General features: G+C 52.7%; 1 protein-coding gene across 1 annotated transcript in view; it reads right to left on the bottom strand.

Annotated features, from left to right (window-relative positions):
• Positions 1 to 574: 574 nt before the first annotated feature.
• Positions 575 to 24197, bottom strand: part of LOC122366387 (serine/threonine-protein kinase CBK1-like) — a 43521-nt gene continuing 19898 nt past the window's right edge. The window contains exons 2-3 of the mRNA XM_043338599.1: positions 11716 to 11965; positions 575 to 609 (exon numbers count right to left, since the gene is read on the bottom strand). Coding sequence (XP_043194534.1) covers positions 575 to 609; positions 11716 to 11965 — 285 coding nt within the window. The remainder of the gene's footprint in view (positions 610 to 11715; positions 11966 to 24197) is intronic.

The following is a 24197-nucleotide window of genomic DNA, read 5'->3' as shown; positions in this document are numbered from 1 at the left end:
CCTCAGCAATCAGTCCACCAGACATGACCATTCATCATGGGTGGCTAAACAAATAGCGCCAGGGGCTGCCGGTAGCAGAGGCCGGCCAGGCTATTTGACCGATCAGTCGGTCGGTAGGTTGGTTGGTCGGATAGTTGGTCGGTCGGTCGGTTGGCCGGCCTACCACCCAGATCTAACCACCCTTGAGTGATCGGTCGGCTCGGAATGCACCTCGTCAGCCTGGGTGAGCTAATTGAGCCCCCGTGAGCGGCAGTAATCACCCTGGTGAGACGCGCGCAACGACGGTGATTGTATGATACCCGCACGTGAATTTATAACGTTGCATCTTCTCTGATGAGTTGAATGAGCGGTGTGTTTTGTAAGAGAGGTTTGAATCCGGCTTGAGACGCGAGAATGCAATGAAGAATTTGTGGAGTCCCCAAAGTTTGCTGACCGGGGGTGCCAAGAGGCAGACGGGTTCCGAGTCCACACTCAAACATGAGCTGTTTGCACTCGACAAACAGTAAACCCTCTCGCTAATATTTTCACCGACCAAGCTGACACAAGCATCCGCAAACAAAAGCACGCGCGTGTTTTAGCGCAGCGCCTTCTGTTCCAGAGAAACCTCACCTGTCGTCGCCAGAAGGCGGTCGCCGGTCGCGGGGCGGACCGGCAGCGCCGGCAGCGCCCCACTCGGCTTTGTTCGACCCATCTTCCCCCGGCGGCACAAAGCCGAGCGACGGCGACGCCCTTCCGGTGCATTACCGCGGTGTGGGGCGGGATTTTACTGCGAAAATGTCATTCGTTAGTCGGGCCGGCGGCAGTGCCGCGGGCGGTGGCACGGCGGTGCGGGGTGGCGGATTAACGAGTTACAGCGGAGCCGGCCGGCCGGCCGGGGTATCTGTCTGTGTGTTTGTGTGTCGGTGTGCCGAGCGGAGGGCAATTTTCACCTGTTGCTCGCCAGGGAGCGATCCGCGCCCCTCTGACGAAGCACGTGACGTGACCAGGGATAATGATGACGCATCACGGCGCGGCGGCGATTTGGATTGACGCGGCACGTCCTGTGGTCGCTCTGCGGAATGATTGGGAGCGCCTTGCTTTGAGAGAGCGCCAACAGCAGACTCGGGCAGCCGTGGTGTAGAATTACCTTTGATGGATTTCATTCGCACCGTGCCACTACTGGAAGGTTAGGATGTAATCAGGCGATTCAACGCGCGCTTAGGACTGAGACAGATTATCGAATTAGTCCAGAAGAATAACGGTGCACGGTCGGGACCTAAACAAACCGCCACTTAGCTGTGGGACATCAGGATGCCATCACGCGCTGCTAAGTAACCTCGGAAACCACCAACACCTCATCAGTCGCTGGCGTTTGTCACAAATGACAACCGGCCTCCCCGGCCGGCCGGCATCACTCAGCGGTCATAAACTGTTCACCTCTGACCCCGGCCTGCTGCCGGCCATCACAGGGGTCAGAGGTCAAGCAGCGGTAGCCGCGCGGCGCGGCGCGGGTCGCAGGTCAACCCTCATCGTTCAAACGCCGGCCCACGGCGGTTTCCCAGCGCCCCTTCGAGCGTTCACGACTCAACAGAGGGGTTTTTGTGGACTGGAATGTTTGTCCAGCAGCCTGATGTGCGCACGTGTTCTGCTTTTTGCAGACTCTTCACCGGATGAAGCTATTATAGCTCTTCAGAGATCAAACGACGCAATGACTGAGCATAGACGCAATCAGTGGCCTGGTGATGATGATTGCATATTGCCTCCAGCACTCAATAATCACTAACTCCTCCAACGGATACCTCAGCGTCTCAAATCTTTCCAGTCTGAGCTCTGAGCTATGAGCTCTGAGCTCTGAGCTCTGAACTCTGAGCTCGGAGCCATCCCACGGTGGCGGGCTGAGGGATGGTCGCTCTGGCCTCCATCCCGCTCAGCTTTCCCACTGAGACGACCAGCGTGGATGACATTCGTGAGAGTCGCCCCGGCCGTAATAGCCGCACGGCTAAGAGGAACACCTGAGGCCTCCGGACGCACAGAATGCCGAACGGATGCCGCAAGAGATCGATAGGCCGTGGTCGCAGCGAGTCAGACTGCTCAGTGCGTTAATGACCCGTGTAAATCGACACTACTGGAACAGAGAACAGAGGCATTCGTGGCAGCTCTGGTGTAGGTAGCTTCGTGAAATTAAAGCAAACCCTTCCTCCAAACTGTTAGTGAGCCAGATGAAAAACACATGAGAGTTACGCCACATCTCTCACCTACCATCTCTCTCCCTCCCCCTCTCTCTCTCTCCCTTTCTCCCTCCCTGTTCATCATCCCTCTCCCCACCCCTCTAAAATCACTGCAGCCACGCCTACCTACCGTTCCCACGCCACAATCTGCGCCCCGGAAACTGCGAACATCGCTCCAGCCGGGAGCGGCAATCACTCTGCCCATCTGCCGATAACTTTTAGGCCGCATCCCTCTCCCTCCCCGCCCCGCCGGAGATTTAAATCCCGTGCAGAACAATCCACAGCGCAGTGGAGAGGGTCAAAAGTTAACCGCGAAAGGCCTGCCGAATTGCGTTCATTGATTCATCCACGCTAATTGTGCGATTGCGTTTTGAGGAGCCGTTAGCACTTGGGTCACGTGGGCCGAGTGAAGACTTCCGTTGCGTTCACTCGGGCTACTGCGCCTGAGCAGACGGTCATTTGCGATGATTGGTAAGCGAACGACACGGAATCGTTTTTCGATTCGGCATTACACGAGCGTTAACCACTGTGATACCTCTGAGAGAAAATGTAACCGCCGCTCATGGCGGCCACAATCGCGATGCAACTGCTAATGCCGTCGATTTGCCGTGCGGAATACGAGCCAATGACGTCACTAATCAACGGTTGGTGATTATTCCGGTCACGAGCCGGCACCAATGGCGGCTGAGCTGACAGTCACTGTCAGCTCTGAGCTGGGCTGACCGCCGAGCCGCCGACCTGACCACAGCCACCGCAGGCGTCGGCGTCGGGCACCGAGTCGTTTTTACTGAACTCTGTGTGCCGGTTTATGATTGGACAGTTTTTGTTGGTGGTTTCTGAGCAGTTTTCTGATTGGCCAACAGGTCGGCACGTGAACAAACAACTCTTCAGTTACTGGCAGCAGCGGTCTATAGAGCCTACCGCACAATCCAGCGGTCTCAGTGGCGGCGCCCATAAATTGTCATATATCGACACAGCGCTATAAATGACCCTTTAAATAAATATTACAGCCGGAAAATATCATAAAAATGTAACAAGTTTCCTGTTCATTGAACATGCTTTCAATGGAAAATATCCTAAATCAGTAACTAAATCAGATTTCTTTAAAGCATTGTAAGAAACGCAAAATTAGACCTAAAGTAGCCAACCCAATTCACAGCATCACTAAATAACAACGCACCAAGCTAAAAAAATCCTGCGGCCTGGAACCTACATCACACTCCCGGCTCGCCTCACTCTATTGCACCGCCCTGCCCTGCCACGCAGCCAGCTCATCGCCCGGCCGGCGGGGGACCGGCTTACCACGTGCAGCGCTGCAGGCGTCCCGATGCGCCCATGACCGCCGAATTCCGTATGCAGCCGCGCGGGGCTCGGACGCGCCCCGCCCTTGTAGGGATGCATTACCCGTTCGGCTCGGCTCGCCAGGCGAGTCTCTGCAGACAGCTATCTCACCGCAAGGTCGCTCAAGGCGCTCAGGTGCGGGGGGTGGAGGGGGGGGGGGCAGCGCGGGGGGGGGCAGCACGTGACGAGCGGCTGGACGTGAGGTAATGGATGGGGATGAGACGGTTACTCAGCAGGTGGAAGGCAACGGAAGGGAGACGAGGATAAGGTGGATGACCAAAAGGCGGCGACGGGGAGTGGAGTATTGTGAGAACCTGAAGCAGAATATGCTAACTTCTTTGTATTAAGTAGTTGTAGTAAACCCTCTAAAATATCAGCTTGATGAAATTTAAATGGAACCTTTTCGTCAGATCCTGTTGCTCTTTCTGTCCGGGTGTTATTCATGCAGCTACAAAAAGTGCAAGAAAAAAAAGAAATATTACGCTTTAGGTACATAAAATGTACATTCATAAAATGTACATAAAATGTACATTCTCCGATTACAAATGACAGAGATTTATCAGACAAACGCCTATTTCAACAGTAAATTGATGGGATTTTTAGCTTGTGTACCGACCATTTACGCTTCCTCAAATTACATCAAGAAGAACCGCAAATGAACGACTAAAATGTGTTTGTTCACAAGCCACGGCGACTACTTCACTCATTTTTGAATCGGAACGGTGTTAAATGCCACCTGACCTCTTCTCATGCTTTGTCCAAAGGTCAGTGACACCTTTCCACACCAGCACTGTATTCACGGCATCAAACTCGGCGCCTATTAACCCCGAGTCGTCTCTGCCGGTCCCACAAACCTCAGATCTCTTCATCAACCGTCTCTCCCACATATCCGGAAATCCCGCCAGCCGCCTTTGAGTCTTCAGCTGAGGATTTCTGAGAGTCGGTGTCCGCCGCTGATCGGTCTCCGCCACAACACACCGCTAAGCCACACCGCGCCGCATAGAGCACCAATTTGGCGGCAAAACGGCACGGTCACCGCGCCAAATTGGTCTGTATTCACGTGCGCCGGCCGATTGGCGCCCATTGCTTCCGCGTCTACAGACGGCGCCGGTGCGGCGAGCTCGTCGCCGCGGCTAGCGCGCCGTGAATGTCGCCTTTGAGTGGCGCTGTTGCGGCGCCGCGGCGCTGGCGGGGCGTTTGTGGCGCGGTTTCTGCGAGTCTGTGTCGTGGGTTCCCCGCTGGGTGGCTCTAAGGCGCGGTCCCCCGCGGCGTGGCGCCCAATCCAGGCCGAGTGACGGCGAAGAGACGATTTCAATCGACTTCGGACCGCAATGCTCGTTAGGCGAGACGTCCAACTTAGCTGTGTCACAGGTGGATGGGACTGGCCGCGCTGATGGCTGGGAGACCGTCCAACTGACCGGTCAACTGTCCCGTACAACTGAGCCATCAACTGAGCCATCCAACTTGCCCACCGTCCCGTCCAACTGACACACCAACTGACCCATCCAACAGTTCCATGTAGCTGATCAACTGTCTCATCAAGCTGACCGGCTGACGGCTGTCCAATGTCCATCCCATTGTCCCAATAACTGACCCACCGTCCCATTCCGTCCCATCGTTCCACCGTCTTCCCGTCTCCCGCCTCGCACCGTGTCTCCTTCCCGTCTCCTCCCTCTCTCCGTGGTGTCTCCTCCCTGTCTCGTACAGTGTCTCCTCCCCGTCTTGTACAGTGTCCGCTCCATGTCTCCCTGTCTCCGCCGCCACCACCGCCGACAGATGCTGTTCAATTCGTCACACCTCCCCATCCACTGACAGCCCGGCTCGGCTTTGGTCATTAGCGTTGACAGCTTCAAAGCCGCGCCGGCCTCGGTCGGTGTGACAGCTGTTGTCGCTGTCTGCGGCTCTCGGCTGCCGGTCTAACTGGGCTAGGAGGAGCCACTGCCGCCAGAGCGCGTGAGAAGAAACTCACTTCCGTTCAGACTAAAAACGAAATCCACGAGCTAAAAATCTCTGATATAAGCGCAACTTGCTAATATGACAGAATATTCCCGAATATGACCGAATATGACCGAATGTGACGATATGACCGAGTATCTACACAACATAACATCTAGTTCTAGTTATCTGTCTTTCGTTAGCCACCTGGCCTCTAACTACCAAAACGCCAGCGAATAGTCGCTCGATGCAAACTCAGTCCCATCGCTCTCTGAATAAAGCAGCGATGGGTTTTCCGATACGCGGCCTGAGAGGTCCAGAAGCCCGCAGGTGGCTGACAGACGTCCACAACAGAGACGACGGATGGCAACGGTAGCAACAGGCCGGTCAGTCTGCGTTCGCGGCGGTCGGTTTTAAGGAGTGGAGAGCGTCGTCGGCTGAGAGCGGTCAGCTCAGCTCAGCAGCAGCCAGCAGTCAGCAGTTGGTGGCCAGAGCAGCAGCTGGTTAGACAATGGATGCACTCGACGGTGGCACGTTGGCATGCGACGGAGCAGAGCAGCACGGATTTAAATGTCATTAGTTTATCGCTGGAACTCAGAGTGCAGGGTAGTGTAGGGAAGTTCGCAAAATCGTCTGAATTTGAACTGCAAATGAATGAGTCCTAATGCAAATAAACCGTAAAGGAGTTTGGTCTTTAATGCATTGTTTATGAAACATAACTGGATTTTGCTAATTTTCGTGAACATAAACAGCTTAGGAAATACAGGCAATAAATTGAGCATATAAATATAGCAAAAAATGTTTATAATTGCTAAGAGGCGCGTCGATAAAAATATTGCACAGTGTGCGCCATAGATGCACCAAACCCCCTGTCACAACTGACCATGTATCACGACCCCCTGCAGGAGAGCGGCTTCTCACAGCGGGCTGCCCTGTGTGTGGTAATTCGCCGGCCCATCCCGCCCTGAACCAACGGACAGTTAGATAGGGGCACCGCTGCACCTGTGGTGAATCCCCGAACAATGGCACTGTGATCACTCATCCTCACTGGCAGATACATAAAGGACAGGTGATCGGTTTCTAATTTGAACTCGTTTGTTGCTGACTGCTAGATCATATTTATAATAATTGCCTGCTGAGCTTGTAAGGTGTAAATCAGTCAAAATTGAAAATGAAGAAACAAAATGGAAATATCATTAACATGAAAATAAATCTTCTCCACTCGAAAGGCTGTTGCTGTGACAGTCTAATATTTACGATTTATATTCTGTTATACATTGGACACCATCAGCAGGTGATAATTTGATAAATGAATAAAAAGCAGCTCTAAACCCCTACTCCACTAAGCCTCTAACCCCTCTACTACACATTCCTCTCCCGTTCGTAGCACCCCCGGTCGGTAAAAACAGCAGACGGTAGCGGTCCGCGGCTACCGCGCCAAACTAGCGTCACATTGAGTGGCGCCGCGCCGAATCAGCCACGCGGCGCCGCCGCACGCCTCACGGACGGGTACGACCCCCCAGGAGACGGTGCATTGACTTTACTCTAACTGACCGGTGGACGCGTGCATATAGAGATATTTGCACGACGCCCTTCTCTAGAATACACAGCATTATGAGCTCAACTCAAAAGGCGCGCGTATGCATACAATATTGTAGGTATGGGGTAGTTGTCAGTCTCGAGAGTGATACAAGCCGCTTCCGTTAAGCATTCACTTAAAATGCATTCCTCTGGATGTCTAAGAATGTTTTGCCCTTTCTTGCTGCCTCTCAATATCTGCAGAAATTTCAGCCCCAGTTGCCGAGTCCAGTGACACTGCACAGTGCACTGACCCCCTGTACATTGGTGCAGGCTCGGCCCCAGTTCTCGAGTCTAACAGCCCTTCACCGGCACACAGCCCGGCTGTGTGCGGCGGTGAGGGTTTTCGCCCCACTCTCTGGGTCTAACGACCTCAGCGAGAGACCACCTCCCGGACCAACAGCTGCGGGACGGCCGCGCGCCGGCGCCGGCGCAACAATTACCCAACAATTACTCACACACGCTGCACTAATTGCTCGGCAATGGCTCATCAGTTGGCCATCAGTTACTCTAACAGTTGCCCATATCACTTGCAAAAGTAGTTTGCCAAGTTTGGGACTTCCGACACTCCAGTGTTTAACGTGGCTCGAACGCTCCTGATTCGTCCATGGGTTTAACCTACAATTCCAGCTCATAACGGTTTTCTCCCCTCCCCAGGGTACTTCACCCGAACGTGCTCCTTTCCGTTTCCCCCTCTGCAGCTGTTCTTCCCTCTGGCAGGCCCCAGGTAACGTCCACCCACCCAACCACCCCCATGGTACTCCCAACACCTCCCCGGCCCCACACCAGACGTCCAACACTGAACAACCTCCCGAGCCAAGCCTCCGAGCCGAGCCGGGCTCCATTCGTGGCAGCACGCTATTAGCTTCCCTAACCACCTCCCAGCCGGTGATCTGGCTCTAACCGCCTCTCGGGCCCTCCGCTGCCCGCCTAACCGGCCATAGGCGCACCGCTTCCTTTGTCTTCACCGCCGCCGCCAGCGGAACATTAATCCAATTTATCGATACTGCAGATATATCAAGAACACCTAGGTTTTCGCCCGGGGGAGAGTCTGGTGGACGGTAAGGAGTGCGCGCAGGAGTGCAGTCTGCCGCAGAGTGGAAGACGCCGCCGCCAGCCGCGCGCGCGGCTGGTCGGAGCCCGAATTTATCGCCGCGGAAGGGTATTAGTGTCTGGGGATCAAATTAGGATTCATTACCGGGTTTTATGGGCGCCGTAGCTCGGGGGAGGTGGTTCTGCGGAGGCGGCCCGCTCTCGGGCCGGCCGGGGTAGCCGCGGGTGTCGTCCCAGCCCGCTCATGGAACCGAACCCTGATCGGTATCAGACCAGTGGGTAATCCGCCACATTGGGATGTCTCTTTTCTCCCCGCTGTGGCGGAGGGCCTGGCAAATGGTCCTGTTGGATCCCAACCGCTCCCAGACTAGTGTCGTAAACCGGCGAGCCGATGGTCCGGACCAAAATCAGACCACCAATCAGAGTCGGGTCAGCGACCCTGCAGGGCGGCCGGCCGGTCAAACGGTCTCCTCAGAGAGTATGACATAGTGGGGCCATACGGAACCACGGGGTTTGGTTTACAGGGGCAGCGGGACCCTGGCGGCGCACTCGAGCGGAACGGCGCCCAGGGAGGTGCTATGGGTGATTCATGTCTCACCCTGTGAAATCACCAAACGGCCTCCATTTCTCACACAGATATTAGCCTCTAGACGTGGACTGCAATTCAACACTGACCTATAGCATTGCTACAGGTCTTGTTCTTCTCATTGAGCTTCAAAATCGAACGCATGATGCATGGAAAACCAAGCACGAGATATAGCAAATCAATGTAGAAAATCAACGCATTGTAGTTTCAGAATTGTCACACATTTTAAGCGTATTTTCAATGGATGAAATTCTTTTAGCTAGTGCAGTGTTAGCCACACATCTTGCAACAAATATTCAAGCAATTTTCCACCCAAGACTACCTTCTCACAACAGCCACCAACCACCGCGCCCAGCTCTGATTATCCCGTCGCTGACCTCCTGGAGTTCTATTTGGTCTCCCGCCGGCAGCGTCAGGTAGCGATCAGCCGACGAGCCGCGCGCGCAGAGCGCTCGTCGCCCGACCCCGCCCCCCACTCGGCGCCGCGCATATCATCGCCCAGAATCACCGGCATCGTTCATCAGTGCTGGAGGATCACCGAGACAGGCAGCCACGTGCCGAGGGAGGAATGGATGAGAAGCGAGGGAAAGGAGGGTGGAGGCAAGGGCGGGGAGGAGGAGGGGTGAGTTGATGGGAGGGAGAAAGGTGAGCTAAATAGGGAGCAAAGGTGGGGCGATGGATAGAGGAGAAAAAATAGGGTAGGAAGAAAAAGAAGGGAAGAGAAAGGGGATAAAAGCGATATAGATGAGTACAGATAATGATAAGGAAGCCAGGATTTTGGGGACATTCAGAAGGGACAGTGCATAAATGCAAAAGACGTCCATAATTTGGGAGGCGTAGGTCCGATAATAGAAAAATGGTTTCTAGACTACGTCATAATCGGCGGAACGTCAGTTTTCAATTATTCATTGCCCTCCGCTCATTCCAGTAATTTGAGTAATTCATTTGTCTCGAGTAATCGGTACATCTTGAATATGCTTTGGAACACTTAACGGCCACGACTGGCCCGCTTTAATTGTTCACTAGCAGCAGAGTCGCGCCTAAATCAGCGGCTATCTAGCCATGCATCTGCTCGGCGGACCGTCAGCGTTCACTAATAGTGAGCCACTCCACTAAACACGATTCAAGACATACCCCGACCGGGACCCCACGCCGCGCCTCGGAACAGCGACGTATCTGGCGCACCGCCGCGCCAGAAGCGGCGTATCCGGCGCGTCAGTGAACGGCGCGCCCGGATTCCCGGGCTGCCGACAGCGCCACAATTGTCGCCACAGTCCAACCGCGCCGTTTGTGGCGCATTCCGGGGCAGCGCCCGAGCGGCACAGCACAAACATGACGCGCCGCGGCGACAGTGGCGCGGCGCAGGCGACAAAAGCGGCGCAGTGATGGATACGGGAGCGGAAGACTCAGAACGCTATCCTCCAAATACACACCGACTTATGTCAACAAGGTGGCAGCATCAATGGCCCAACGAACATATCAGCAAAGCGGTATTTGACAAATGTGACAAATTTGATAATCGAGAGATGTGTTCGTGAAAGCGCACACAAACCCCGAGCGTCTGGTTTGGCGGTGATTGAGTCGCTAAGGGAAGCAGCGGGGCGCGGCCGGGGGCAGATCTCTGACATACGAGGACCGCCTCCTTCAAGGTCAGCTGAGGCCAGCGATCGAGGTCACTGACCTAAGAGAGGGAGCTCCCGCGGTCTAATAAAATTAAACGGTCTTATAAACGGAACAAGGCCCGGGGACAAGGCGATTAAATATAAATTGTTTACATGTTATATGAATTCAAGTGTACTGACGAGAATGCTAGAAAGTGATATCTTAATAGTTTTTGAACCCTTGCAATAGACATTAGCGAATGCCACAATGTCCTAAAACATACCACTGTCTTTCAACACAGCCAAATCGTCTCCCCTGAGTAAGTCGGGATTCCAGAAGCACGACAATGCCTGCATTTTATCGTGGCAGCGTGCGCCTCGTGTCAGACCGCTCCCGATGTGAGGATTTACGGCGGCGGCGGACATTCAGTCGTGATTCAGTTGAGGTGGGTCAGTTGAGTGGCTGAGAGGTGCGCCAAGTTGCATACAGGGGATGTCCCACGGCAAGGGTGCTCCTACTAAAACCGGGAAATCCTCCCGTAAAAGAAGATTCACTTTATGACATATGGATGCACCAAGTGAACACTGAATAGACTCGGTTGCATGTGATGCCCACTCATCTAAGCTCTACTGCTATACTACAATCGTTTTCTCCCTAAACAGCTAAAAATTATGGAAGTGAAAAGCTGTACCCTCCTCCCCTGTCTGTTTTTGTCGAGTCAACTCCAGCTTTCCCTGTCCCTCCCCTTTCCTGACCCATACCCATCCCATGACTGTTCGTCCCCCTCCCGGCCCCACCCCTCCACGGAAACTGCCACGCCCCTGGGGCCTGCGCTGCGCTGAACCGGGCGCCCAGTTCCAGCTAATGGCGCGCCAAATTGTGGATATGAGCGGGAAACAGGGGCGGTGGTGGCGCCGGCAGGGGAGAGGGAGGTCAGAGGAGGGGGCAGGAGGGGCGGGAGGGCGAGCGAGGGTGACGGGCAGGAGCGGAGAGAGAGAGAGAGAGAGAGAGAGAGAGAGAGAGAGAGAGAGAGAGAGAGAGAGAGAGAGAGAGAGACTAGAGAGGAAAGAGAAAAGGATCTGCCAAATCTAATATAACTTCTCCTAATATAATTCCTCCACGGAGAAGCCGCAGAGTCCATCCCGCTACCACTAATAGACACTTTAAATGCATGGCCGGCGCTCCGTATCTGATAGTGTGGAGCTGTTGTGGGAACTGGTCAAAATCTGGGGACCAGCCCATAAAATGGTAATGCACCGGGCACCGTTGTCACTGGGCTGATTATCAAGTCCCTAAACGGACAACACAAAAAAGTCACAAAACGAAGCACTTTGATAGAATGCGGAGTGAAAGATGGTAGAAAAATAGCAAAAGAGAATCGAGAGCCAGAGGAGCCACTACGATAACACTCACGTTTACGCTTTGAAGACTCCTCGCTCATCTGCATAAACTGCTGCTGCTGCTGCTGCTGTTGCTCATGCTGTTGCTGCTGATGGTGCTGTTGTTGCTGCTGAGAGGCGTTCATATCCATGACGATCATGGGGTTTTGTGTCGGTGCCGGTGATTGGTCGTAGTCGCTGTAAAAGTCCTCCTGATTGGACGACAGCGTGGCGCCCGGAGAGTTCTCGGACTGCACGGTGGGGGCCAGGGTTGCCAGCTTAGACTGAAACACAGAGATAGGAGAGAAGTGTAAGCTCAGAGCGCACGGTGGGGGCCAGGGTTGCCAGCTTAGACTGAAACACACAGAGAAAAACAGAGGGAACTGTAAATGGCAGAGCAATCAGATGTACAATCAGATGTAGAAGTGGAGAGGAAAGCTGCTATCCAAATTATATTTAATTTATTTAACGCAATCACTTAAAATAAAGAAGATCCACAAGCCAAAGATCAGTTTACTTTTATCAAAAAGGTTCAAAAATTGCATTTTTGTTATCTCGACTGAATCAAATTTCCGAAATGAATTAAATGATAGCATACTTCACGACTGAAAGCAGCTCAAAGCAGGCACAACCATGCAAATATCTCGCTTGGCACCACCCAGAACATTGCCCAGGCGGCCAGTAACGAACGAGGTATCATGTTCAAATAAAGTCAGACGAGCTCCGCCGGAGCAGCGGCACCGAGTCTCATTAACACCAGACCGGCTCCCTTTGATCCGCGCTGCTCCGCCTCATGAGCGTATTAAAATAAGCGCCCTTCTGTCACCGAACAGAGGCCTCCCTATCATTTGGACACATACATTGCAGTCGGCTAAATAGCGGCTGCGGTAGAGAACAAATGAGAAAGCTTAGCCGTCTCGAAAAGACACAGGTGCGGTCCTAGGGTGCGATGTGGTATAGTAAATCGTTCTGACACCACCCGCGCAGCATTGTTCTGTTATTTGCCACAGCTGTTGTGAAATTAATGGAATGAATGGAAACATTCATTTTAGTTTGCTTATTTACAAAGGTTGAGCTGTAGCAAGTAAACGATAGCAGTTCAAAACAAGCGCTAGGTGCTACGCTCACATTCATATCTAAGAGTACGATGTCGTCCTGTGCCGCAATGAAGTCCCCAAACGTCTTCCATGTTACTTTTCTAGCCCGCAATGCAGTCACCGGCCGCCTTGGTGTTTGTGTGCTACTGTATTATCCCGCAATGCAGTCACCAGCTGTCTTGGTGTTAGCGTCTTGTGCGAGACTGCAGTTCCCGGCGAGTCTCGGGCTAGCTTTCTGTACGAAACTGCAGTCTCCAAGTGAATCGTCCATTCATTCATTCATTCATCCATTGAATTGGACACAGTCGTCAGGCAGAAACTAACGCATTCCAGCGCATAAGTCTCGCGCTGAGTATCCAACGGGCACTTTCGATCCAGAAGATCACACCTGCGTGCGACAGAGCCGACGCCAGAAAATAAATGGCGCCTCGAACTGACGCGTCTCGGAAAGAAACGGCCGCAGCCGCCGCTTCCACTAACTCGGCACCAGATGGCGGACGAGAGGCGCGTTACGTCACGGACCGAACACGCGACAACGCACGCGCCGTGCGCCAAGACGCGCACGCACCGCTGTGAAACTGCGCTAATCTACAACAGTCAGCGGGTGTTCGAGCAGCAACCCATTATGGTTTACACGAGAACAATAAATGTAATGGTAGTGTATGAGGCTGTAGGTGTATTTACATAAGTGCCGAGTTACATGGATTAACATCGGCATTAAAACTGGATTATGCTCTAGTTTTTAATGTTGCTGTTAATCAAAGGTTATTATCACAGATGTGCGCATTGTAATTATGATTAGTAGTAAATCGAGCAGAGTCATGCTGAAATGGTTTTTAATATTGAGCAGGGTATCGCTATATAGTATAGCAAAGTATCGCTACACCATTTATTGCGACGTAAAATCACGGGTAGATATTATAAACCGCACTTGATCCGCCTACGGGTAATTCCATGGATAAAAGAAATTTGTCGCACCTAGCTTTGATCTTAGCTACTATCCAGCATTTACACACTTAGGAACAAACTACTTTGCAACCAAAATTAATATCTTTTTAAAGCATAACGCGCCTTTGAGTCCCTTTACCGGCCTCAATTTGAGCTACACAGTACAGCAAGTCTCCAAGACAGACAGCCGGCGTCATCTGTTCAGCGGAGCAGTTGAAACGGCAGGTGAAGATGACAGGAACTGACTCCAGGGGGCCACCGGGGGAGGGGGGGCAGGTGCGGGGGCGGGCGGACGGGCAGGTGGACCGCCGCCGCCGCGGGCGCCTCTGACACGCGCCCCGCAGTGGGCAAACAGCCACTTGAGCGGCGGAAGCGTACCGGAAAATAGCCCCGCCGGTGAAAGGGGAGCAGCGGCAGCGCCAGGGGCGAGGTCAGAGCGGGGATCGGAGGGGACGCGCACGCAAACTTTGAGTCTGGTTTTGGATCAGCTATTTCTGTAGATGTTACCTCCTACAAGGTTTCTCAAGCTTCTAAAAAGAATCGGTTTCGGCCATTCTTCAAACTACTTAACAAACACCCATCCTATCCACCCGTCTGCCTCCCAACATCCTCCAGCTGGAGGCGCCTCTGGTACTGTCTCACGCACCCCGTCTGTCAACAGCATAACAAACGATTACTGCAGCGGCGGCCGCGGCGCCGTCTGCCGCTGTATGTGTGTGTGTGTGTGTGTGTGTGTGTGTGTGTGTCGCGGGCGTCCCGCCGAACTTCTGAGGACCTCCGGACGATGGGAGGCCGCGGTCAGCAGCGCGTGACGCCCCAGGGAAATCAGGCCAGTCTCCGGCGCACGCGGGCCGCTCTGAAGGGTTGGCGGTGTCTGAAGTGGGGAGCCACGCGCCGGGCACACCACCGCCGGATGTGGGCGGCACGGGCGGAGCCAGGTGTGCAGACGCGGGGGTGCAGGGAGAGGTGCCAGATAGTAAGACTACACAATAATGCGCCCCACTTTCTCAGTACTACTGTCTGAGAATACCCCTTAAAACATGGTTACAAAATAAACATTAGAATGAGCATCGTTGAGCTAGATAGCGCTCAGTGAGTCAATGCCATAAAATTCATTGCAGACCCGTTTGTTTGTTGGTTTGCAAACACCGATGCAGCAATGTTCGACACATCGTGTTTCACCAATGTGATTGGAATGCGCCGGGCGCCGCCGTTTCACATTGTTTATCAGTATAACGTGTTATGATTCGCTACAATACATTGCGACACTAATATCGTCAGTTGAAGTCCCGAGTAGCTGGATGAATGTAAACGGCCATCATAATAGGCAGTAGCTATGAGCCAGTTCGACATCAATGGCTGTCATAAACCACATTAAGCGTGGTTCCCATCATTATTGTACACATAAGTTGTTGTTATCATCTACTGGGACGAGACTCTCTAAATATGGTAGCACTACAGCAAGTTTATCCTCGTGTTGTGCCTCCTGTTATTTTTAGAAGTGACTTTACACGTTATGCCATCGTCACCGTGCCTCTGTTGTCTCAATAGCTGGCTTTATGGGCGGAAAATTGCGCACTTTCGCCCATCATCTCGCACCGGGGGCCTGACGCGCCGTCTCCGCAGATGTCTGGACGGTTTAACGCGGTCCCCGTCAGCCATAAAGCAGACAGCGCCATCTGTCGGTAGCAGAAGACCACGCCTGCCAATCACGAACTTTTAAAATGGTCCGCGCAATAGGGTGGACATTACTGGAGTGCTGTGACATGATGGCAACACGGCGAGATGTCGTCACCTAAATGCATAAAATTTAGCGGCACGAGGCGGGTATTCCCGAGTCTGCCGAGCCACGGGGCGCCAAAACGGCGCGCCAATTTTGCCGCGGTAATGGGGGCAGCTGGCGTACTTTGCGGCTATCTAGAGCGGCCGTAAGCAGCCAGTGTGGCAATCACCGGGAGCATTTACGAGGCCACGAGACAAGTGTTTTATGCGGCCTGTTGGCTGCTTAGTTTGGCGATGATTAACGATCTCACGGTGCTGGGAAACCGGAAGGCCGGTCGGCAGATGCCGCGGAGAACTGGTCGGCGCCTGGCTAATTTATCGTTATAGATATTTATCACGAATGGTAATAAAATCACCTAAATGGATAGTCATACCTTCAGCTCCAGAGAAGACCACCGGAGCGCACACGTCACATGCTGCTATTCCGATTTTGCAAATGTAATCAAATGTCAAACATAAGCGAGATAGCCAATAAAAAACGACATCAACCATTTAACGCCGTCACGCCCTGTTGAGACGCATATTCTCAGAGCAGTACCCTTGGCGACTGGTTACCAAGGCAACTGTTCCCTAACGAGCTCGGTCGGCCGTCAACTGACTCAACATAAATCGCTGAACAGTTCGCTGGGAGCAGATGGGTTGCCAGATGCGCAGTAGCGGCCACTAAGCTCTGTAACTGGCAACCGAGGTCATATTGCTGACAGTGGCGCCGAAAAGGCACCACACCTGTCGCGCTATACATGTAAAGGAATACGCAAACTAACTCTATACACTGAGCTGCTCACCCTGAGGTGGTAAGCTTCTCAGCTCACCCCGATGAGAAACTGAATGCTCCATATACTATTATGTGTCACAACCCAGTTTGAACAGCTCCGGCAAACAGCGATAGCCCACAACTCCGATTTCATGCTTCAGGTCGGTCACATGTTGTCATGCGTTACCTAACCTAAACGTGCTATCAATATGTGTCACGTCAAACATCCGTATGTGTCAATCGGAGAAGGCACTATCATTTCTTAGCGTCACCAATAGCATATACCATAATCCATGGCAGAGCACCACCTCTATACCACGAAGACACATTCGGTGTCATGTCTGAAGCACCCTAACCAAGCTACCAGCTCTGTGTGAAATCGACCGATCCATCTTCCTCGACTATCTGTCCGCAGTGAGATGATGGTCACACCGGTTTGGGGCGACCCAGACACCCAGACATGCACGCAGTTGACCGAGCGTCAGCGTGTGCATATGCTCCCCGATACGGCGAGCAGGGGATGATGGATTCGTGTTTGTGTCGAACCCAGAGATCGGTAAAGCCCGCCTGGGAAAAATTCAACGGTTTATGCAACACAGGTATGCCACTGTTTGAGGAGGTCGGGTGCGACGTCATGCTTATTTGAACATATCGCCTGAGCCCACACACCATAGAGAATACGCTGGAATGATGGATCTTTTCACCGGGTTTGTTCAACCAACAAAATTCACGGATAACTGAGAGGATTTATCAAACACGATCTGGGAAATGATATAAAGATTACCATAAAGGCTTTGAGCGGGTAGAGAGGCAGGCGAAAGGGCTCAACGAAAGGCCGTGACTGCCGGTTTGGAGCTCACACTAACCACTTATATGCGCGACTAACTGTACACGACACCGCTTCCATTCACACAGCTGAGTCTGGGAACGACGAATCAAGCGATCCTCATTCAATTCCAACGCGACTCCCAAACCATCGACAAAGAATCCCGGCACAAAAAAACATGTCCCGTTCACACCCGGGGCTGTGGAAATATGGAGGGCACTTCAGCTTGTATCAGCCTCCATTATTCGCCTGTTTTCTCAACATTTCCTACTGCTATTATCTTTTTATCGCTTCCTCCCACCTCCTCTTCTCCATTATTACCAACGTTTTCCGAGAGTCCATGTTCGACGTGTTGAGGAGCACCGAAGATTGGGGAACACTGTAGACTCGGCGCCGAACTTCGAGCTAATTTCTCGTCCTCCGGGACGGAAGAGTCCTAATCGAAGACGCGTGTGCATTCCTGACCATGACCGATTCCGTCCGGCCGATCCGTGGGAAAACATTTCGAAGATATGCGGAAAATTTGCGAACAGATAGATGCTGAAGAACGAGAAGACGCAAATGGTCACAAGTAGAACGTTGGTAATCACCACCGAGCCCATCCCAATCAGTTAAAATCATTTTTTTACTGGAGAAGAAATATGGCCTTGTCCTGCATAAAATGAAAGCCAGCAAATAAAACATTCTGCTTAGCTCTACTCAGACATTCCATTACACATCCCACCCGGCCTATATGATCGCCTGGTGTCCCTGCCGCCGCGCTCGCCGTCCGTTCGTCCGTCCCCCGGCGGCAGGTGCACCGTCCATCCACCGGGCGACACACCACGCCGCCGCCGCCTTGGACGCCAACAATAGCCCTGTGACGCGACTTCCGGTCAGCGGCGGCCGCCGGTGTTGCAGCCCCTCTAATGACCCGCCGCCGGAAACGTGCAGTAATGAACCAGCGCCGCACCGGCCACCGTCCACCGGCAGCGGCGCGTCCACACACGGTATCTACATCCGTCCACAGGAGGTCCACAGCCGTCCACAGGAGGTCCAAGCCTACCCACGGGAGGTCCACGCCTACCCACAGGAGGTTAAATAACCCACAGAGTTACCGACATATTCTATTTCTAGCGACCTAACTGAATTGAAATATAAGGGGCCACCGTTTTCTATTTTAATTACATAGACACTCTGGATAATTTGTCGCCCTGGATCATAAGCATTAGATCAATTTTCTATTGAAGCTATCTCACGTCATCTCTGTGGTGCTCGTCAGCTGACCGCACTATCAGCTGACTACACTATCAGCTAACGTCCGTGAGATTTATCTCGCCACCAATCGGCCCAATTTAACCGGAGACTCGGGGGCGTATCCTCTCTAAAGCTCCCTCCGCCATGTGTCTGGCGGCGGGTCTCAGAAAAGGAAGATGCGCTGATAAAGATCGCACGTTCTCCGTCAAAGTCACACCGACCGTTTGGTGTCGGCAACACAATGCCGTGTAATAAGACGGGACCAGTGATGCCGCCTTGTGATACTCTCGGGAGCGGTTCGAGCGATTACTGGCGCCGGCAGATGCTGCCAAATGAGCTGCCAGATTAGCGGCCACCACAAAAGAGGCCGTCCGAGCGCGGGTGCTTACCGCTGCCGACGTGAGGAGCGTGACTCCGACTGAACCAGCCGAGAACAGATGCGGTGGGCGGGTTTCATAATTGACGGAGGAGCCATGGTAACTAATCAGCGTGTGGCTGTTCAAATTAATCCACCGCTAATTCTCATTGAGCTTATTGGCGTCGCCGTCGACGGATTGTCTGAGAAAGTTATGTGGTCAAAATGTCGTTCGCTGATGCAATGAGAACGTTCAACAAAAGCGATAGTGTTCTAGCGTGCTACCGCGAGCCTCAGTGACATTATCGGACCAAACAGAAGGGCGTCGGCTCGGTCGGGCCATCAGCTTGCAATTGCTAGCAACACAGCTACGAGGAATTCCGATAACGAGGGTGTTGACCAGGGGTTAACATTAGGTGTCGTACTACTTCTCAGCGATAATGTCCTAGAAAACGAGTCTTGGCAAAGGCAGCCGCCAGCCCGGACGGACGGATGCATTGACGGGCGACATAATTCGACGTCGGTTTTATCGCTCGTCGAGTGTTGCCGAGTCCTTTGTGAGCATTTAGTCGCGCTGCACTACCAGTGTTGTAAATTTGTCACAACTAATGCAGCCTATAATCAGTATGTAGAGTGCAGCGCTCTCGGCGCAGAGGTCGCTGATAAGACATCCCGCCACATTACTCAGCAAACTGTTATTATATCGCGCTCCTGCACAAGCTAGACCTCGCAAATCAAGCTGCACCCATGTTTTGACCCCTGTCGACCACCTGGGTGCCTCTGTAACTCTCCCTAGCCTTCTCACGTCATCATCTGAGTTTCATCCTCCCGGTGACAACTCGAATTTCTCATGGTGCCCGATCGACACCTCAGCGGGCGGCCGAGTATTTAAACCCGTCGGAGACACTGAGACCGGTTCTACTGTTGACAAAGCACCGACCTCGAGCGAACACCCCTCAGCACACACAGACACGGGCGTCGGCCCCCGGGTCGCGCATGGTCCATTAGAGCCCCGAGTCGGGATGTGCCGCACGAGAGGTCAAACCGGCGCGCGAGAGAGCGGGTTACAGAGCCGTGCCGGGACCGTCGGAGTATGAGATCACTGCGCAAGTAGGATTCATCGGTAGTTCTGGTGTAACGGTGGGCCAGGTGGGCGGTGGTTTGGAACTGTTAGCAGAAGAAGACCGGGGCAAGGCATGGTATAAAGTGCCGTAATTGGACAGAAAATGATTATTTATGTCCCAGCACGAGACATAATTGCGAAGCTACCTTTATCATTATATATGCATTATTTTAAGTAGTCGACCGAAGGCTCGTGCACTCCATCTTTGGGGTCACGCTCTGCAAGTTAGCGCGACTGCAGGTTACATTTGACCACCTGCAGGCACTCGGGTGTCATTTAAACGGACACGCGGCCAAACATAACTGCAAGAAAATATCATCATTACTGTTGCAACCGATAATTTAGAAAGCTGAACTAATAGATGACACAATCAACAACAAAATGTCTCCTTTTCATATGTACTCAATGCATAATTAATGAACTTCCTTTAATGCACACTCCCCAATAAATACCGTAGATAAAGTCAATAAAACCTTAAACCAAAACTAGCGAAGCTATTGTAAAAACTAATCTAATAAAACCAGCAAAGCTCAAAGCACCGCCACAAACAGCCGCAACAAAACACACTCGAGCACCTGGCGCATCCCAGTGACGTCATGTGAGGACAATCAGCTGACACATCCCGGCGAGGAGCCTCGTTCGGCTGTCAACAGACGAGCGGAGCTCCGCGAACAATCGGCTCTGTTAGATATGTGGCCGATAGCGCCGGCACCTTGGTCGGGTCGTGAGCGGTCGCGCTGTTCAGCTGGTCACAGGCGGAGGGGTGGTCCGGACAGGTCACACTGCTGGAGATTCCCGAGCGGGGGGGGGGAGAGGTCATAGGACTGAGATTGGTCTCAGTGGTGGGGCCTCTCGTGGGTTAACCTGGAATAGTAAATTGGAGAGGTCCTGAAGGGGATAGTAGATAAATTGTGTCAATGATCAGAGATTGGTAACCTGAGAATAAAGTTGGTGTTTTATACTTCCCTATGTTCAGCATTTCCCATCAAACGCCATAAGGATCAGAACTAAGACAAACATAACTTGTTTCAAGTTTCCTCGCTAGTTTTCTTCAGAACAAACTGGAAAAACTCAAACAAATAATCAGACAAGACCTTGACCTTTATGTCTACGGGCCAAAAGGTCAACTCCGTCTCAACCTTATTTCTGAACGTCCTTACCACCTCGGCTACAGCCATTTTGGGCATGTAAAATCTGCCGATTCAGCACATGTATAGTCAAGGGCTTACCTGCCGATCACGGAGCTACCTTCTACGTCACAATAATCAGATAACCTGGGGATTAGGCCCGGCGCCAGCTCATTACTGCAGGAGCGAGTGTCAATGAGAATCGCCGCACAGCCACCACGTGGCCGGTGGAACCCGTGACACAGGTCCATAAGTGGACCAAAATTGCTGTACTTTTCCCGCGACCTTTGACCCTCATCTGCAAATGAATATGCAAGCTAATAAACAACATTAGCACATAATCTCAGGCGGTGACCCCTGCAGTTAGATAGACCGCTCTCCGCTTGCCGTGACGACACTAATTTAAAACCCACGACATGATCTTTTGCGGCCGACCATCTTCACTTAGGGCACAGCGGGTGACCACTAACTCGGATAACTCCTAACCGAAATCAGCACGTGCCACTGTGGCTGAAGTCTCTGCCGGTAGAGACGGGTGAACAGTGGCCGGCCGCAGTCAGCTGACCGCTCAGCTGATTGCCACCGTTATTAGAGTCGGCAAAAGTGGAGCGCCGCAGCGCCGCATCTGCCCCTGCTACCGTCAGTGAATGGGACAGCGCCTAGACAAATGGGAGGGTGGATAGTTTCGAGAAGCAATTATAACTCAGACAGTAATGATGCCATGAGCTCAGCTTTGCAGCGTTTGGAAAGGGAGATTAAGTAAGGTAAACAATTAGTGTTTACGATGAAAAAATTATCAGAGATGACCAGCACATGCAAGTTGAAAGTTTCTCCTTCATTGAGCAAACTAATCTCGATCTCATGAAACATATCGACGTAGAAACAAAAAGAAGCACCAGCCTCCACCACGTCTGGAGCTCAGACCGGCGCCAGGCCGCGCCAGAACGGCCTCCAATGCGCCACTTCTGCCTCCGGATGGCGGCGTCGGGCGTCTCCCGCCCATTGATTTATGGCGCGTAAACCATTGGCGCCAGCTTCTGGTTATTCTCCGACAGCGACGGACAGGAAAGAGGATTGAAAGAGGGACAGGAAAGAGGATTGATGGAAGGCGGATCGTGAGGGAGCTCGTGAGAAGAGCCGGACGAAGGTGAAATTGGAGCGACGTGATGTCCTTCGGGCGCTCGAGTTGAGTTGTGAGAAGATGTGAAAGAAGTCGAGGAGGATGCGTTGGAACGAGAGAGAGAGAGAGAGAGAGAGAGAGAGAGAGAGAGAGAGAGAGAGAGAGGGAGAGAGAGAGAGAGAGAGAGAGAGAGAGAGAGAGAGAGAGAGAGAGAGAGAGAGAGAGAGAGAGAGAGAGAGAGAGAGAGAGAGAGAGAGAGAGAGAGAGAGAGAGATTGGTGATAAGGCAGTAGGCATGCATCCGTGCTACGTTGTGGCACACATCACGTGCCATTACTTTTAGCTCCCTCCCACGAGATGTGGGACAGTATGCTACTTCCAGCATGTCAATCCCTATCGTTGGAATGATTGAGCTGCATCTAACTCTAACTCCTTCATTGGAGCTCGGCCAGCAAACCGTGCCAAGTATTGCACCGTCATCGTGCGATCGGTATGTCTCCAGACTGGTCAGAAACTGCTCGCGCAGCCGATCGCTGGACATTGTCGGCTGTCCTGGGACAGTCCAAGAGCTGAGCTGGGGTGGCCCAGTGAGGGAGATGGTTGCCGACTGAGTTGTGGACTAGCGAGCAGACCATCAGTTAGGATCTGCAGGGGAATACCAGCACAGAGTGATGTGGGGCGGGGCCATGTAACGTTCGGTGAGCGATTGGCTGGGGTGGAGCTTTGAGTCAACTTATTGGTCAAACGAAGAAAAGGATGCTGGAAGGTGTTTGACTATCTCATAGCAATCTAGAATCTTAGAAGTTAAGGTGCTTTTCGTACGATGCATCAATACCCCTAATGTTTCGCATTGCGAATATTATTACGAGCGAGCGAGCGCAGCGAGCGAAGCGAGTCTTTTCAATATAACGGGAAAATCTCAGTATGAGCGGCCCGGCTCGGCCCGGCCCGGCCCGGCCCGGCCCGGCCCGGCCTGTAACGCTTTTCAGAGGCTTATATCTCAGCAACCGCTGGACCGATTGGCCTGCGGTCTTTTTTGCTGGGTAGCCCCATCCCTTCTACCACGTAATTGACTACTTTTGATACATCTCAGTGACCATCGTGGCACGTGCCACGTGAAAAGTCAAGGGTGTTCAAGCTGTTTTGCAAAAGTAGTGATTTTAAGAGGCTCATATCTCAGCAACCGCTTGGGCGATTGACTAGCGGTAATTTTTATAGGGTAGCTGCATCCTTTCTATTAAAAATAGGATACTCTCGATGCATGTGGGTCACCCCCAGTGCACGTGCAAAATACAACAATAAGAGGTGTCAAATTTGTTCCCATTTTAATAACTCGGTAATTACTGGGGCGATTTCGCTGAAACTTGGCATACAGGTAGGCACCCACCAGGCAATGCATTCCCATGTGTTGCGGTTAAGGTGCTACTGCACGTGCGCACGTGCAGGGGGCGCTTCCAGATCTCGAGAACGGCTGGGCCGATTGCGCTCAAATTTGGTACACGGTTGGAGACCGGTTAGTAGGGTGCCGTGCAAAAGTCAGTTTGAACCCCGTTTGCACGTGCGCACGTGCAGAATGCCGCTTCCAGATCTCAGAAACGGCTGGGCCGATTGCGTTCAAATTTGGTACACCGCTAGCGACCGGTTTGAAGGGTGCTTTGCGCAAGCCCGTTGGAAGTACCCTCTCGCCCTTCCGCACGTGCAGGGCTCACTATCTCGCTCGCTCGTTCGTAAAACTCTGGAAACGAGTTCTTCCGATGCATCAAGATAAAACATACAGCGTCCTCAAGTGCTAGGTCAATAGATGATCGACGTTAAACGACCCGTCATGTTTTCATATCCGTCCTCCAGAGGCGACCACACACATTACGTCACGATCCGTTTGCTTGAACAGCAGTTAACAAGCGCTCGTCATCCCGCTCTGCCGTCGGCATCTAACGACCGCACGGATCAGTCTCACGGGTGCTCTTCTCAAAGCCACCGCCGCACCGTCCCGCAATGAACGTCCCGCTCGCGGTAGCCGCTCCGCACAGGGGCTTCCTTTCACTGCGCGCATATGCTCCACTTGTCGATCTAACCGCCAGCGCCGGGGGCGGGGCGTCTGAGATCCTGCAACTCATCGCGTCGTCTCGGCGAGACTCAGCTCGTCTGC

This window comes from Amphibalanus amphitrite, unplaced genomic scaffold (assembly GCF_019059575.1).
Source record: "Amphibalanus amphitrite isolate SeventyFive unplaced genomic scaffold, NRLGWU_Aamphi_draft 000802F_arrow, whole genome shotgun sequence".
Classification (NCBI taxonomy): Eukaryota; Metazoa; Arthropoda; class Thecostraca; order Balanomorpha; family Balanidae; genus Amphibalanus; species Amphibalanus amphitrite.
The sequence above is the reverse complement of the archived record's forward strand: the minus strand, read 5'-3'. Positions and strand labels throughout refer to the sequence as shown.